Below are 16,354 nucleotides of genomic sequence, written 5' to 3'. Positions count from 1 at the left end.
AACCATAATATTTACTATTCTAACTCCAAATCCAATTAAACTCTGGGAAAATTCTGGATTGCAAACCATAATATTTAACTTTATTAACTCAAAACTTATAGAAACTGTAAACAATAAATATGTAATATCCCCCCTTTCAATTACTGCACAGATAAATAAATATCCTTAAAATGTAAATTTAAAAATGACTTCTATTTAGCTTTTTATATTTATAAAATTATAAAAAAAGTTCCCAAAACATTTTACTATCATTTATATAAAATGTAATATAATGTAATTATTGTTAAAAATGACTAAATATATTTTCCATGTATTTTTGTTTTATACATTTTGACATTTACATTAAAATTGCGGTCAAATTCTAATTTATATTACATTTAATACATTTATAATAAAAATACAAATATATTTTTTAAATAATATTCATATTTATTAAATTAAAATTTGTTTCAATTTTTTTAATTTATAATTTCTTTTTAAAACATTTTTTTCGCATATATTATAAATTTAAATTTTTTAATTATAGCACATTTTTAAACTACTCCCCACCATTATCCGCTATAGACCCAACAGCCTGCTCCTAAAATATATACAAATTTCAAACATTTTAAATTTTGAAAGCAACATTTTTAAATTACTCCCCATTCTTATCCCCTATAAACCCAACATCCCGCTCCTAAAATATATACACATTTGAAACATTTTAAATTTTGAAAACAAAATTTTTAAATTATTCCCAACCCTTATCTCCTATAAGCCCAACATCCCGCTCCTAAAATTATACCAAAAATTTGAAAAAGAAAAATCATTCCCATTTTTTATTTACATACAAAAATAATAAATTCCCCCCAAGAAACCCAAAAAATTCTAAAGCACTAAATTTCAATTTACGTCACAATCATTAAATTAGTATTGCCAACGATATTACTTACAATAATATTTTCTAAGTCCATATTCTTGTACTTCTAAGAAAACGATATTTTTTACAATGATATACATTACATCGACATTTAAAACAAACGATATTCTTACCTTGATATTTCTGTATGTCGATATTTTCCTGTCGATATTCTTGCTCTGCACCAGTCGTCGTATTAGTCCACTGAGCCTCCAGTCCTGGCTTGTTAGGCTAGCTATCTATCAATATCTTCTATCCAAAGTGTTACTCTGGGAGGTTTGTTTGTTGGTTGACTATCTTTTAAAACCTAGGTAGTTATTGAGTCAACCAAAAACTTTTTTTACTTAATGGAGGAATAAAGGCATAAGACTATCAATGGATAAGAGCCAAACACAAAGAAAGGGTGGAAAGGGTGGAATATTGGCTGGTAATGGTATCTCACTTCTGCCATGTGACAGTGTCAACAAAACTGCTGGTATAAGACAACACAGGGGATCCATGACCACTTTATCTCTGTCACTGTACTTTATGACTGTTTGATCAAGAAAGCTTTCTCTACCATCATGTTTGATGAATACTTGGGACTGGCTGTGATCCTCTTTACGTTACCAAAAATCTGTTCTCCTCTTAACCATACTACACAAGACAGGTAAAAGAGGGGTGAGAGAAACCTTACTAAAAAAGGGAGCAGAAGAAAACTACAGCTGCTGCGGAAACAGGACATATAGAAAACAGAGATAAATACTGGAATAACAAACATTAGAATGAGAGTTGAAAAACAAATAGTAACCATACACTAGGGAAGAATTTCACTAGTAGTAATAGAAAGTAAGAAACAAAAATAAACATTTCTAACTGGGGCCAGTAGAACCAATTGCCTCTGCCATGGCACTGGTGGTATTCCCAACCGCCTTGGTCCTGGTGGTGGCTGCAGCTGTTTGCGAGGTGTCCTTTTGCCCATGGGTGCTTATTAACAGAAGAAGATGAAAAAACAATGATTGGTGGTACTCTCTACAAAACAAAATGCATTTTGACAGGCATAGGATTGTACTTTTTAAATGAGATAACGTGTTCCGAGCTTCCTAACTTAAAATTGCATTTTGAGCTAGTCATGCATTCCAACAAATGATCTTTTCTTTTCCGACCACTTTTGATGGGTCAAGTTGGTCTCCTTTGCATACTGCACATCAAAGAGATTGGGACTGTAATGAGCTAAATGAAGACACCTAGAAAAACGCTAACACCCTGATTTACTACGATTGTAAAAGTGAGTTGACAGCCCTTAAATCAGCTCAAGCGAGCACGTGGCTATCTCACCCTGAAACAGTATCCTGGCAATATCATTCACTTGACGTCCACTCCACTCCAACATTCCTAAACACTACCTGTCAGGCTAGCAGCAAGCATCACTACTCTTATGAAGGGCTTGTGTTGCCATTGCCTCTAAGGAATGTTTTTGTGCAGGGAGGTATCCCTTCCTGGAATGAACAATCCAGGGTGCCATGTAACAAGGCACTCCCGCGCCATGGTGCAAGGGTGCCTCCAATGGCGCTAGGCAGCACTAGTTATATTGCTGCACTCCACTGCATAAAAGTTTGATAGCTCTGAGCCTTGATGCACTCAACAAAGTATATAGATAAACCCTGACATATTACGTCACATGCCCACACCAGTGGGCGCAACTGCAAGGACTCTCTGTTGTAAAAAGCGCATTGATTTCTGTGAGTGGCACACACTAACATTAGATAATCTCTTGCCTGAACATGGTACCACACACATTAAAAAAAATAATTCCTTTTTACACCAGAGGGCATGTGGCCACAATTATTGCTGCAAAGCTTTATATCCATGTATCTATATCTATAGCTCTTGATATCTATTCAGAGAAAAAAAGGTTAAAGCTTAGTAGTAGTTAGGAAAACTTTCTTTTTTTCCTATACAAACCAAACTTATCTAAAGTAGGCTTGTGCTGTGAACTCTGCTCCACAAGTGGAGTTAACAAATTTTGCTAATCTGTGCTCTACTTGGAACGCAGAGTTTAACAAAAACTCTGCCTACTATACTCTACCCGCTCATCTACTAGCAATCGCTGTTCAACACTGCTTTGCTTTTAAATCGGATAAAACATGCCACCATCGGTAACATAATCAGTTTTTCGCATTTCCCATTGATACGGAGCGAAGGAGGGGGCAAAGCTTACACACTCGACTCCTGCTGAGGAACTTTCCTTTGTTTAAGGGCTTGAGTCTGCAAAAAAATCAAACCGCCTCTGCTGGTGTGCCACCCCATGTGTATTTGAAAATATTGATGCACACCATTTGTGAGGAACCTGGGCCTTTAGGCTAAAGTTGCCACCATATAAAGCTGACAACTTTTCCAACTGCAGCACTCTCACCGAGTAGCAAGCTACCCACCCACCATTGCGTTCAGCAATTTGTCAGGTGTATGAAGCACTACAGATAAGAACAATAGAAATACAATTGCCTTCGCTTTCTTAAATTGCTTGCATTGCATCCTACAAAGTTCAATGGCATTTAAAACCCATCACGTAGGTGCCTCCTGTTCCCCTGTAAAGCCCGTATGGATATCCAGCCTAGAATTCAGAGGTCAGACATGCGCTTGTACCTTAAGCCTCAATGCTAAGGACAGTTGGGGCACGACACCTGTCAGTTGCAGGTGCTACCGGTGAATCCAACCACCTACTTCTCTATGGATCACTGGTTTTGTACTGTTTTCTTTACAATTCAAATGACATCCCTTGCGCACTAAAAGTCATTTCGAGATCCTAAAGAAAGCCACAACACTTTAAAGGTCACCGGCTCAAACATGTTGATCTAAGCACAATACAACATGATCCAATGTTTTATGTCATATTTCTTGTTTTTAATCCTAGCACATGGTAGCCAGAATATAATAAAGTGGTTAACCCTGTAGCTAGTTTTACACCATTTCACTTCCAGTACTGCACCCCTCATAACACATTCAGCTCACATTTGATTTTAGTAATAAACCCTCCCATTTAACCCTTTCGATGCTGATGACGAGCTCAGCTCGTCATCACCCACGGGTGTCGTGTGCTGATGACGAGCTGAGCTCGTCATGGAAACGGCAAAATGGCAATTTGCAGCACTGGGGAAAAATCCCCGCAGCAGCCATGTGGTTAAAACATGCCTGAGCTCCTCCATGCTAGGCTTCATGATGAGAGGAGGATTCCCAATGATGTAGCATGCCACCTCTGCTGGATGAGGGAACCCGTCCTTTGAAGGGACGCCTTCTATATAGCCAATGCCTTCTCTGTCTCCCAGGTATTTGTTTTAGACCCAAGGGTTCTTGTGTGTTGTGGTATTGTAATTGGGGAGTTCACCCTTGCTGGTCTTAAAATCTCATTGGGCTCCTCTTTGTGTGTACACATTAACACATGCACCCGCACAGGTAGATATTCAGAAATGATCACTATGAAATAAATATACCTAAAATAATAAGTTTTATGTGCTAATACGTAAAACATAAATTAGTTTCATTTCACTGGACTCAACAGAGAACACATCTTCCCACCAAGAAGACAATGAACAGAAGCACCACACAACACTTTTGGTGCCTCAAAAGATTTTCACATATGAGGGCCAGTTATACATTCAAGTGTGCTATGAATCAAGTTTGAACATTTCCTTTAGCCTCATGTATTTTTATATTGCCCTTACATGCAATTGAATTCGCATGTGTAATTCATTAGTGTTCATTTTACAACTTATCATTGAAAAATGAACACACCTGTACTGCAACGGTTTCTATTTCACTTTTGGGGTCATTGTTGGAATTGTGTTTTTGGTGCATGTGGATGTACATTCAATAGTGTGTGTATGTTGTACATGTGCTATAGTATATATAAAAAAAGGGCATGACAATTTACCTACATACATTTTTAAACCAAACACAACCTATACATGTGGTGAAATATTATAAAAGTGGTACTTACCATTCTCCACTCCACCAGTGACTCACTCCATCAGGAAACTGCCACTAGGGCAATGCAAGCACAAAGTGGAAATCCAAATGGGCTTTGCACAAAACTGCTAATGGAGTACAGTTAGCCAGTGACTGAGATGGAGTACGGTTAGCCCGCAATGGAGTCCATATCATTGAAGGCGTTGTGCCGCTTATGCAACAGTAAATAGTCTGTCGATGCAGATGGCGGTTCAGCCAGCACGCATGTAAATATGTCGTGCAGGACTCCGTCAGCTCAACTGAGTAATTGTAACCGCCGCCATGGAGGAACGAAAGTAGTCCCACCAACATCTAAATCAGGCACTAAGTTTGGCTTGACCACCATCTGAGCTTACGCTAACACATTTTGTGAGCTAGGTTAACACTGGCATTTTTTATTAGAACTTTGTGGACCATGATGCTGCAGACACAATTGCTTCAGAATAATTGGAACATGCAAGCACATACGTAAGTTTGCCTTCAGAGTGGATGCTTGAATAGCACCCACTATAAAAATATCTGCCATCAGCATCTGTACAAGGAGTCCATTTTAATCAATTTCTGATTTTTACGCTTACACTATTGCATGAATGTGATCCACTCAATGTATTAATACATGTCTTACCATCAATACCCGTTCTCTGTTTTATCTCATCTGACAAGTCTTTAAGTCCACAGCCCAGTCTTTGCTCATAACTTTATATGACTTCCCATGCCTATATCTGTGTTTTTAGGTTTCGGCTACCGTCCCACTGCGTAAGCAGTGGGCGGAGCCGAAATCTTTTGTTAGTAGTATGGGGGCCTGAACACGCCCCTCTTCTCCATTGGCTGGCCTCGTAAATGCTGGCCAGCCATTGGAGGAGAGGAGTGTCACTGAGTTCAGGGCCCGCCTTGAGGCGATTCGGGGGCGTTTCTGGGTCTTTTTTTAAGCCCCGCCCCTTGTTGCCGTGTGTCCCGGGCCGTGCTGTGATTGGCTGCCGGCCCGGGACACCCCCGTGACGTCATTCCCCGGGCCGCGCTGTGATTGGCTGCCGGCCCGGGACCTGACTTGTCTTATATTCAATAAATTTGTGCTGCGAAGGCTTGTTATTTCTGTTTGTTTCCTCTTTGTAACGCATGTAATCCTAAGTCCTTATGTTTTTCAACTGGTTCTTATGTAAAGCACTCTGACACCTTTGGGTAAAGTTCGCGCTATATAAAATCGCATAAATAAATAAAATAAACTTATACCCATCCCAAGATGGACGTGACATCGATACGTTTGCGCACGCTTCGTTCAAAGAGTGGGCATTTTCTCTTGCGTGTTCACTTGAGTAGTCTGTCGTTTGTGTTAGTGACCTGCCCTGCACTTTGTCCCGTCTGACCCACCCATCTCAGGCAGTGTGAAGGAGCAACTCCTGGTACAGCTACGCACGGGAAGGCTGCGATACAGGTGAGTATAAGGAGGGCATAGGAGTAGGGGGGGCATGTGCTTTGCGTGCCGGAGGGGGCCACTCCTGCTCTTTATTGGTAACTATGCCAGGGCACCCTGACCTCAAAGTAAGTTACCCGCACACCTGAACTGTATCGACATAGGGCGATTCTTCCTGTTGCTGAGACGCTGCAGCTAAGTACCGTGCGAAGCCATTACTGCTCTTGTGTCTGTACCTCCTGAAGCTTCAGCACCTGACCTTGAAACACGTCAGTCACACACATTTACTTTATTCGAGCGAAGGCAGTGTGATGACCAAACCGTATTATAAATTGCGTGTTGGTGCTTGGTAGCCGTAAACTCTCTGCTATGGATTCCTTCTCGCTGGCGTTCATATATTCACTGTAGGCCATTGAAGTTGTGTGGACAGACACTTTAAGCTGGTTCAGGACGTGCCTAAGATTTAATCATTCAAAACAAGGATGCTTCCTTAAGTATATCCTAATTTTTCATGTCTTCTCGGAAATACCTATAATCTGGGTGCATTCCGGTTAAGGCTTATCAGGCACTTCTTAGAAGAAACAACATCAAATGCAGTCTCGATACTGCTGTGCAGTTAACCTTTTAGTTTAGTTGAAATTCAGACTGGGAAATGAATTCTTGCAGATACCCCGGTTCAGTGCTTTGAAGAAAAGCTTGTCACAATGTGTCTTTATTGTATCACTTCTTAGCTCCTGATTGCAACCACGTGCATTTAATATACAGCAGGAACGGGTATATTGTTTCACGTTGCATTTTTTTGTACTGGTTAGTGCTTTACTTGCATGTTAATACATCACATTTACCTTATCAGCTCAATAATCAATGTAAAATTATTCCGCCCCAGAATCTCGAGATTGCTTAGCCGGAAGTATTATGTTTTACACATGCTTGGCCTGGTGCCATGATAAGATGTGGTTTCTCTACTCACTCTTGTTGGAGCTTCCCCTGCTAGCAATGGCCTAGGTCAGACTTTAAGTGGGATGAAAAAAACTGGCGGTCTCTGAGGGGCGAGGCCAATATAATTAAGGGCGTGGCTTAAAAGACTAAATTAGAAATCTCTACTTACCGTTATGTGCCCCCGACTGGCATGTTGCTGATTCTGTCTTTGCATCCAGATCTATAACACAAGTAACATGCCACCTGCATCGAGCCAGGGCTATTTTCTTTATCAATGGTTGTTGCATAAGATGATTAAGCAGCAACAATGGCATTTTATATAAAAAGTTAAAATGCTTCAGTTCTGAAATGAGACTGAAAGAACTGTAACGAGACCCTTTAAAGATATATGAAAGGTGGTATTGGTGCCAAGTTAAGATTTTTTTTTCCACCCCAAGGGTGAGGTTATAATGGAGAGCCCGAAAGTGACCCGCCTCAGCAACTGCTTCTTAGAACTGCCCGTGTTGAGCACCGGCAGGACCTGGCCCACTTAAAGCCCAGTCTAGGTGTCATGCTGTGACATGGTCCATCTGCTGGGGTGATGCATCAACTGGGTGTCCGCTGGCAGAGTGATCCTATGCCCCAGAGGTGGTGCTGGGCAAGGATGTGAGCTGCCGGGCCCTTTAGAAGAGTTCCTTTTGGCCCCGTGACCGTATGATGCTGGATGTCAAACAGATGCTGGGCTCTGTGCCCCCATATGCGAACTGTCCGAAAGTGCGAGCTGGGTGATGGTGATCTGTGTCATTGTTGGCTCAGCACAGGTGCGAGCTTCCTTGCGGATCCTCGCTTCTCTGCTCCGGGGCAGGGCGGGCGGTGTCGGCTCTTCCGTGGGGTGGTCCGAAGACGCGCGCTCTTCGGCTCCGATTTCGGTCCCTCTGCTCCTTGAGGGCAGCACCCTGTTCCCTGTGCGCGATACCGGTTTAAGAGCAGTGCCGAGATTCCAGTAAAACAGACTTCCCTCAGTGTCGGGTGCGAGGAGAAACCCCTGCACGAACCGATGATTTATAACAATAGTTGATTTATTGTTTTTTTTTGTTTGTTTGTTTTTTTATAATAGTGCACCTCAGACTTCTGCAGGTGGTGGTTTGAAAACATTTTATGTGCATTTATTGCACAATTAAAGAACTCTTTGTCAGGAATTCTGCCAACGATAGGAGCGTTTTACATTGCAGGTATGTGAGGTTTAAAATTTAAAATGGGGCACAGTTGCGGAGTTTTGGAAACGAAAACCTATATATGGCTGTCTCTATCTTAATATTTCTCGATACCGCGAGTGCTTGTCATAAGGTGCTCCTTTGGCCTGACTCACAGATTGCATTTTGAAATCCATTGCTCTGATCCAGATTGCGTTATCGGCGGCGTCTACACAGTCGTCCTGTAAAAGGTCACCTGTGGACTCCAAGGTCTTGGATGGCTCGTGCTCTCCTGTTGTGAGCTTGACGTCACGTGCACTCCTGTTGCAATGGGTGCTTGGCACCGTCTCTGTTCTCCATGTACTTGCATGGTTTGACTACCTACTGGCGGAAAGTTGCGCACAACTAGAGGCAGGCGATTGAGGGTTAAAACACGTGCCGATTCTTGGTACCACGCTACCTAGATTTGGTTTACCTAAATAAATATGTAATTTTTTTTGAGGCACCACTAGAGAAGCTGTTTATTGTTTCCTTCTAGCTATTTTTATTTTTTAATTGTACTCGCATTCTCTCCTCTGGGTGGTTGAATGGTGTGATGTCGCGTCTCTCTTTCCTTGGTCACAAAAAAAGGCTGCGCAGAATCAAGTTGATTCCATTGTTCCCTCCTGCAAAAGCTTTCAAAAACAGGACTTCCTGTGCTACTCTTAGTAGCATAGGAATGAAGGTTTATTGCCACATCTAACCATGCAGGAATGCGCTGCATTGCTAACTCCAGTTGGTTCGGTATATGGGTAGCTAGTGGTTGTTTATTAAAGAGCTATGGGTAATTAATTGCTCTGGGAGCACATGGCAAGGGCGTTGCTGCTCTAGGAGACGCCATCTTGCGGCGCTCTGGGACCCAAGCCCAGTCTGTTAAACCTTGCAAACAGGCTTCAGCAAGAGCCAAGTAGAGTGGATTAACGGGGAGGTTTTTGCGGAGCCTGTTAGACGCACACATCCAGGCACAGGCCTGCCAGGGTTACCAGAGTGCTTTTTTAGGTTTCGCCTGTCGAAAGCTGCGCAGCAGCGTTTCGCGCAGGCGAAATCTTTTGAGAATAGTATGTGGGCTTTGTCCCGCCTCTGTCTTCCATTGGCTAGCTCCATAAATGGAGGCTAGCCATTGGAAGAGAGAGGCGTCCGTCATTCTGCGAGGCGGCTCGTGGGCGTTCTGGCGATTTTTTTTAAATTTATTTATTTATTTTTCTCATCCTGCCCCTTTGACAACGTCATCGCGGTGGTGGGCGGTTCCTATTTGTTTTGGTCAGTTACCAAAAGTATTCTCCAGGAGTGGGCTGCGAAATGTTGCCAGGAATAAGTTTATATTTGCGATCAGGCAAGCAGCAGAATGATAGCGCATGTGCGCATTTAAAACCGGAGCCGGAGATGCGCATCAGCTTCTGGGAGGCCGGCGGCTGTGGGAGCTCCCCTCCTGGGTGAGTGGGGCAAGGGTACAACGCTCAGATGCTGCACAGGGCTCCTCCACGAGCGTCTCTGCCTTAGCCCGGGCGGCACTTCCCCCTGTGCCGGAAAGTGCCTGCCGGGTGACCTGCAGCAGTGACCGGCCAGCACATTGGCCAGCAAGAGGGGCGCTCTCCTTCCCACGAGGTGCCGGGGGCTCCCGGTGCGGTGGTCTGGCTGCTTCCCACTAAGTGCCCCGCGTGTAGCCTGCAGATGGCTAGCAGGCTCTTGAAATAAATCCAAAATGTATCAAAATTAGTGCCCCAAAGAACGGGAAAATGTAATGCTTGCTAAAATCAGGGCTAATCAGTGAATATTTCTGTCGGCCGTTTCACCTCGCGGACTTCCTGCCTTGAGGGACACTGTGCAGCCAAATGCTCGGAAAACAATAGGGAATTTAAAGGGGGGGGGCTGGAGTGGGGCGGAGTGCACAAGCATAGCTTTTATTGACTCTCACACAACTCAGTTTTATGTTCTCCAAGAACACCCAGCTCCCCTTCCAAGTGCCAAGAAACGTGTTGCCATGTTCCACAGTTGGAAACTTCGCCCAGTAAGTGATCCGCGTGGGGAAGGCAGGGGGGGGGGGGGGTTTGAAGTTGCTGCGAGCTGGGAGGGAACCTCTGCACTCGCAAGAATCAGCATACACAGGAGGAGGGCGGGGGCAGAGCCGGGGGTTGCACGGATCCTGAAAAGTCTTCGCCAGTGGCAGTCTCCAGGACAAAATGGGGAAGGGACCGAGGCAGACATACCGAGTGACTTACCTCCTTATGGGACTGGGGCCTGTGACATGTTGGGTGGGTGTGTGTGGCTCTGGGTGGGTGTGTGTGGCTCTGGGTGGGTGTGTGTGGCTCTGTGTGTGTGGCTCTGTGTGTGTGTGGGTCTGTGTGTGTGGGTCTGTGTGTGTGTGTGTGTGGGGGGGGGCTCTGTTGGTGTGTGTGGGTCTGTGTGTGTGTGTGTGTGGGTCTGTGTGTTTTTGTGTGGCATTTGACAGAGATTAAACTATTGGCATTGTAAATGACAATGCCATTTATTTATCTGTTTTCAAAACCAAAACATAAATACAAACTTTGTCATTTACAATGCCAATAGCTCAAACTTTTCAAAAGGCGAAACCATTGCATTGTAAATGCTTGTTTATAAATGTATGTATGACACACATGATTTAATTTGGATATGATAATAATTTGATCTTCATCGAGGCTGATCAGTCAAATGAATAGATAACAATGGGACCTTGCAAATATGCCCTCTAAGATGTACATTACAATTAAATGCAAGGGCCAATGTGGAAATATGTAACTCAAAATTAAATAAGGGGGGGGGGGGGCTAGGAGGCAACAAAGGTCTAGTCCCTAGGCTCCGAAATGTATAATAAAACAAGCGGCTGAGGTACTGTTCCTATCAGGAAGCAAAGAGAACAGAACAGTGGATGAAACAAGGGGGGGGGGGCATCCTAAGGATTATTACTTGGTGCCTTCACACATCCCGGACGATGTCATGCTTCATTATCAGGTGTGCTCCTCGTACGGTGCTGGAATGTCCTATATGCCCCTCGAAGGGTCTCGTTGGCAGAGATCATTTTATTTCTTGCAGTTTGATGAAAGGTGTCAGTGTGAGGGCTTCGTAAATATATGGGGTCAAGTGAATGTGTATGGAGGAGTGAAGGAAAGTTAAAACTGTCAAAGAGATACCAGATTAGATTTCAATGGGATCGCTCTCTCTTGGCAGAATTAAAAACGCCCTAAATAGGTCAGGGCTACAGTAGTGGTCTAATATATCCAAGTAGCCTCAAGTATGTGGATGTGGTCAGGTTGACATATTTTGTGACCAATGGCCCAACAAAAAGCTCCTTGGTGCTTCATTAGGACCTAAGAAAAAAGTAGTGCATAACCCTACCCCACACTTAAACCAGAATGCGCAGTATAGGTATTCCCCAATTAGATTTAGAGGTTCCCCAATACAAGAGAGGATTACTAAAAGGTCCATAGGTCGCACGCTACTCCACCATTCCAGCGTGTATACCCCAAGAGCATCATGGTAAATGCAGTTTTCTCAAAGCGGGTGCGCTTATCAAAAGTTCCGAAGTGTAATGCACAGTTGCAGGCCAACTCTGGACACCGGTGTTTCTGGATTATTGTCCTTCATCAGCAGAGTGTAGGAAGATTTTCAGGGGTTGCTGTGCAGGCTGCCAAAGTGTTATCAGGTCTGGTACCTCTCCGGGCGCGTAGGGCGTTACCTGAGCTCGTCAGCTCGAAGGCTCAAGGGAGCCGTATTTAAGTAAAAGGTCCATAGGTCGCACGGTACTCCACCATTCCAGCGTGTATACCCCAAGAGCATCATGGTAAATGCAGTTTTCTCAAAGCGGGTGCGCTTATCAAAAGTTCCGAAGTGTAATGCACAGTTGCAGGCCAACTCTGGACACCGGTGTTTCTGGATTATTGTCCTTCATCAGCAGAGTGTAGGAAGATTTTCAGGGGTTGTTGTGCAGGCTGCCAAAGTGTTATCAGGTCTGGTACCTCTCCGGGCGTGTAGGGCGTTACCTGAGCTCGTCAGCTCGAAGGCTCAAGGGAGCCGTATTTAAGTAAAAGGTCCATAGGTCGCACGCTACTCCACCATTCCAGCGTGTATACCCCAAGAGCATCATGGTAAATGCAGTTTTCTCAAAGTGGGTGCGCTTATCAAAAGTTCCGAAGTGTAATGCACAGTTGCAGGCCAACTCTGGACACCGGTGTTTCTGGATTATTGTCCTTCATCAGCAGAGTGTAGGAAGGTTTTCAGGGGTTGCTGTGCAGGCTGCCAAAGTGTTATCAGGTCTGGTACCTCTCCGGGTGCGTAGGGCGTTACCTGAGCTCGTCAGCTCGAAGGCTCAAGGGAGCCGTATTTAAGTAAAAGGTAACGGTGCATTACACTTCGGAACTTTTGATAAGCGCACCCGCTTTGAGAAAACTGCATTTACCATGATGCTCTTGGGGTATACACGCTGGAATGGTGGAGTAGCGTGCGACCTATGGACCTTTTACTTAAATACGGCTCCCTTGAGCCTTCGAGCTGACGAGCTCAGGTAACGCCCTACGCGCCCGGAGAGGTACCAGACCTGAAAACACTTTGGCAGCCTGCACAGCAACCCCTGAAAATCTTCCTACACTCTGCTGATGAAGGACAATAATCCAGAAACACCGGTGTCCAGAGTTGGCCTGCAACTGTGCATTACACTTCAGAACTTTTGATAAGCGCACCCGCTTTGAGAAAACTGCATTTACCATGATGCTCTTGGGGTGTACACGCTGGAATGGTGGAGTAGCGTGCGACCTATGGACCTTCAAGAGAGGATTACTGGCCTCCTGGTGGCGAACTCTTATCAGATCATCTTACAAGACACACCATTCTCTAAGCAGGGGCACCTTCCTGCACATAAACAATCCTTAGAGGCAAGTTCCTCTATCCATGTGTCCCACAGAATGTAGCACACATAGACAGAGGAAGTAACAAGGAGAAATAAATATATTTCTCCACATTACGCCTCTCCTGGGAAGGCATATCTTTTTGGCGCATTCCCAGGTTTACCAGGTTTGGTAAATATGGAAATGCATCAATAAGCATGGGAGTTGTGTGGGGATACCCACGCAGAGCCTGTGGAACGCCTCCGTTGCGCAGGATAATGCAATGCATTGTTTTGCGCTGTGTTGTTTTACTCCAGATTTATGAAGCCGTTCAAAGCAACGCAAGTGGGTTTGCCTGGCTTTATAAAGCTAACTTAGAGGTTTGCGTCACACATGTAGACCCTTGCGTGGTGCAAGCATGATGCAAACCTCTCATGAATATGCTCCCATGTCTGTTATGAAACCTCTGCCAATTCTCACAGCATTGCCTGATAGCCCATGGCATCATTAGCTAGTGGACCTCTTTGGTCTTTTTCAAGTTAAAAGAAATATATCATCTTATTTGACTGCTACTCAGGAAGTTTTTTGTATTCTAAGAGATTGTTTCTTTATAACGTGATTTCCATTTTACATTATTACCGACAATGGAGTGTAATTTACTTTAAATAAGATTACATAATTTTTTTCATATTATGGCATAATTCACAAATGCACTCCGTTGCACTCACTACAAAGTAATGGCTTAGATTCAACAGATTTTTAACTCAAGGTGTTCCATTTGCCATTGCCAATAGGTCGAATGTGAGTAAACTCTTACAAGAAAATGTATGGTCACATCACTGCACTCCACACTAGAAATTAGAGTGGTTTTGTAGGTCCAAGCCTTGTTCTGAATTATGTCCATCAGGGTGGCTAAATCAAAGAAAAGGAAGTTAATGTAGATATGTTTGAAATGTAATTATCAACAAGGACTAGCTTAGTTGTGAGAGGTGACTCAACAGAGAAACGTTTGTGGGCAAACCATTTTGTTTGGACATAGCCAAGATTAAAAAACCCAGACCCTCTAACAAGGGTCTATCTAAATGTGCTAGTCCTGAAAATCCTGCATTACAAATAGCTATAATATCAATAACTTTGTAACGGAAGGCTATGGCATGGGAACACAAATTGAAAATCAGAGGCAGATTTGTACGATGGCCCAATTCTCTGGATGCAACAAGTTTAAGACACTATAAAAATTATTATTGTACACAATGTTGTCACAACTGATCCTCCAACTTTCAAGCCACTCATTGACATGGCACTGAGTACACAGCACACATGTACCACCTGCTATCATGTGTCAATAGCTCATGCTGTTCCCTGTAAGCCTACAACAATAGTGTCATATGTATATATTGCAGAATGTCCTATACACCAGTAGGGTAGACACTGGTTACTTCCATACAGAATCTGTCATGAGAATATTATGCCAAAGAGATCCAAACAGACATGCTCACTTTGACATTGCTATTGAATCAAGTTTCTACTTTAAAGCTGATCACAGAATCAAACTGACTTGAATGTGGAAATGGGGATAACATTGAGTTTCCTCTTGAATGCCTCCTTGATGTCCTTGTTTCTCAGGGTATATATCATAGGATTGAGCATGGGTGTTAACACAGAATAAAGAACAGCAACAAGAGAGTCCACCTCAGAAACAACGGAGGCAGCAGGACGTATGTACATGAAAATAATTGGCAAGAAAAACAGACTAACCACTATTAAATGAGAAGCACAGGTAGAAAATGTTTTTCTTCTCCCCCCTGGCGAACTAATTTTTATGATGGACCATATAATTTTAACATAAGAAAATAGAATAAGAGAAAATGATGAAACTATAATTAGGAAACCAATGGAGGATCCTATAGCAACATTGAGGGAAGTGTCTGCACAGGCCAGTTGTAGAAGAGGGGGGTGGTCGCAGTAATAATGATAGATCACATTGGGTCCACAGAAGGGCAGTCTTGAGACTAAAATTGATTGTATAAAGGGGGTGAGGAATCCTCCAATCCAGGAAACAGCAGCAAGTTGAATGCAAAGTTTTTTAGTCACACGGGTTCCATATTGGAGCGGTTGGCATATGGCACAATAGCGATCAAAGGACATCATTGTCAGCAGGAGACATTCTGCAGCTCCCAAAGAAAGAAAAACATACATCTGTAAGATGCAGTCACTGAAGGAAATGGTTTTGCTGTTCATCAGAAACTTGGCAAGCATTTTTGGCAAAGTCACTGTGGAGAAACTAAGATCCAGGAATGAGAGGTGACTGACAAAGAAGTACATGGGGGTTTGAAGCTTATAATCAAGTGTGGTAAGTAGAAATACAATGCCATTACCTGTGAGAGTGCGGAAGTAGATGGGGAAAAAGATCCAGAAGAGCAAAATATGATAACTCTGGAGACTTGGAAAACCAAAGAGGATGAACTCAGTTACTGTGCTATTGGTCTGATTGTGCAGTTGCCTGTTTTCCATATTTTTTGTGAGCAGCACCTGGAACAGAAATGTGGTAGTTACTGACATCTCCAAAGTCTCTAATAATCGTTGAAGCATTGTTCGAATGATACTTCTTTATATCTGGAAAAATATGTAAAGTGAAGTATGCAAAGGCAGGAATAGCTACCCTATCTCTTAGCTTTGTCTTAAAAAGTCTTAAAAAGTAGTGAATCTAAACAGTTTCCTCGAGACAAAGTTACAGGTTGATTTATATATAAGAATTTCCTCTTGAAGAAAGGCAAGCCCGAGTTTAGGTACATTTTCTATAATTAGATTGAGTTTACTGGTTACCATTTCACATGTCACCGTCAGCATTTGTTTTCCTCAGTGTGATAACCTAAGTGCAACAGGTATGAACGGACATAGGACCTGGACTGAATGTGACACAGGGACTGTGTTTATATCTCAATGATGACATCTAACTATGACAAAACTGGTTTGGATTGCTTGTATTCCCATTCAATGGGGTCTGGGAAGGAGAGTCAGATTGAACTATTGCTATTTGAGGAGGTCAAGGCTGATATGCAAATGGATTGTC

General features: G+C 43.2%; 1 protein-coding gene across 1 annotated transcript; it reads right to left on the bottom strand.

The window, feature by feature from the left end:
- Positions 1 to 14,829: 14,829 nt before the first annotated feature.
- Positions 14,830 to 15,873, bottom strand: LOC147693580 (olfactory receptor 6N1-like). The gene has a single exon (XM_086936053.1). It carries the CDS (start codon positions 15,871 to 15,873, stop codon positions 14,830 to 14,832), a length of 1,044 nt encoding a protein of 347 aa, XP_086792179.1.
- Positions 15,874 to 16,354: the final 481 nt, after the last annotated feature.

The sequence above is a fragment of the Lissotriton vulgaris genome, chromosome 8 (assembly GCF_964263255.1).
Source record: "Lissotriton vulgaris chromosome 8, aLisVul1.2, whole genome shotgun sequence".
Classification (NCBI taxonomy): domain Eukaryota; kingdom Metazoa; phylum Chordata; class Amphibia; order Caudata; family Salamandridae; genus Lissotriton; species Lissotriton vulgaris.
The sequence above is the reverse complement of the archived record's forward strand: the minus strand, read 5'-3'. Positions and strand labels throughout refer to the sequence as shown.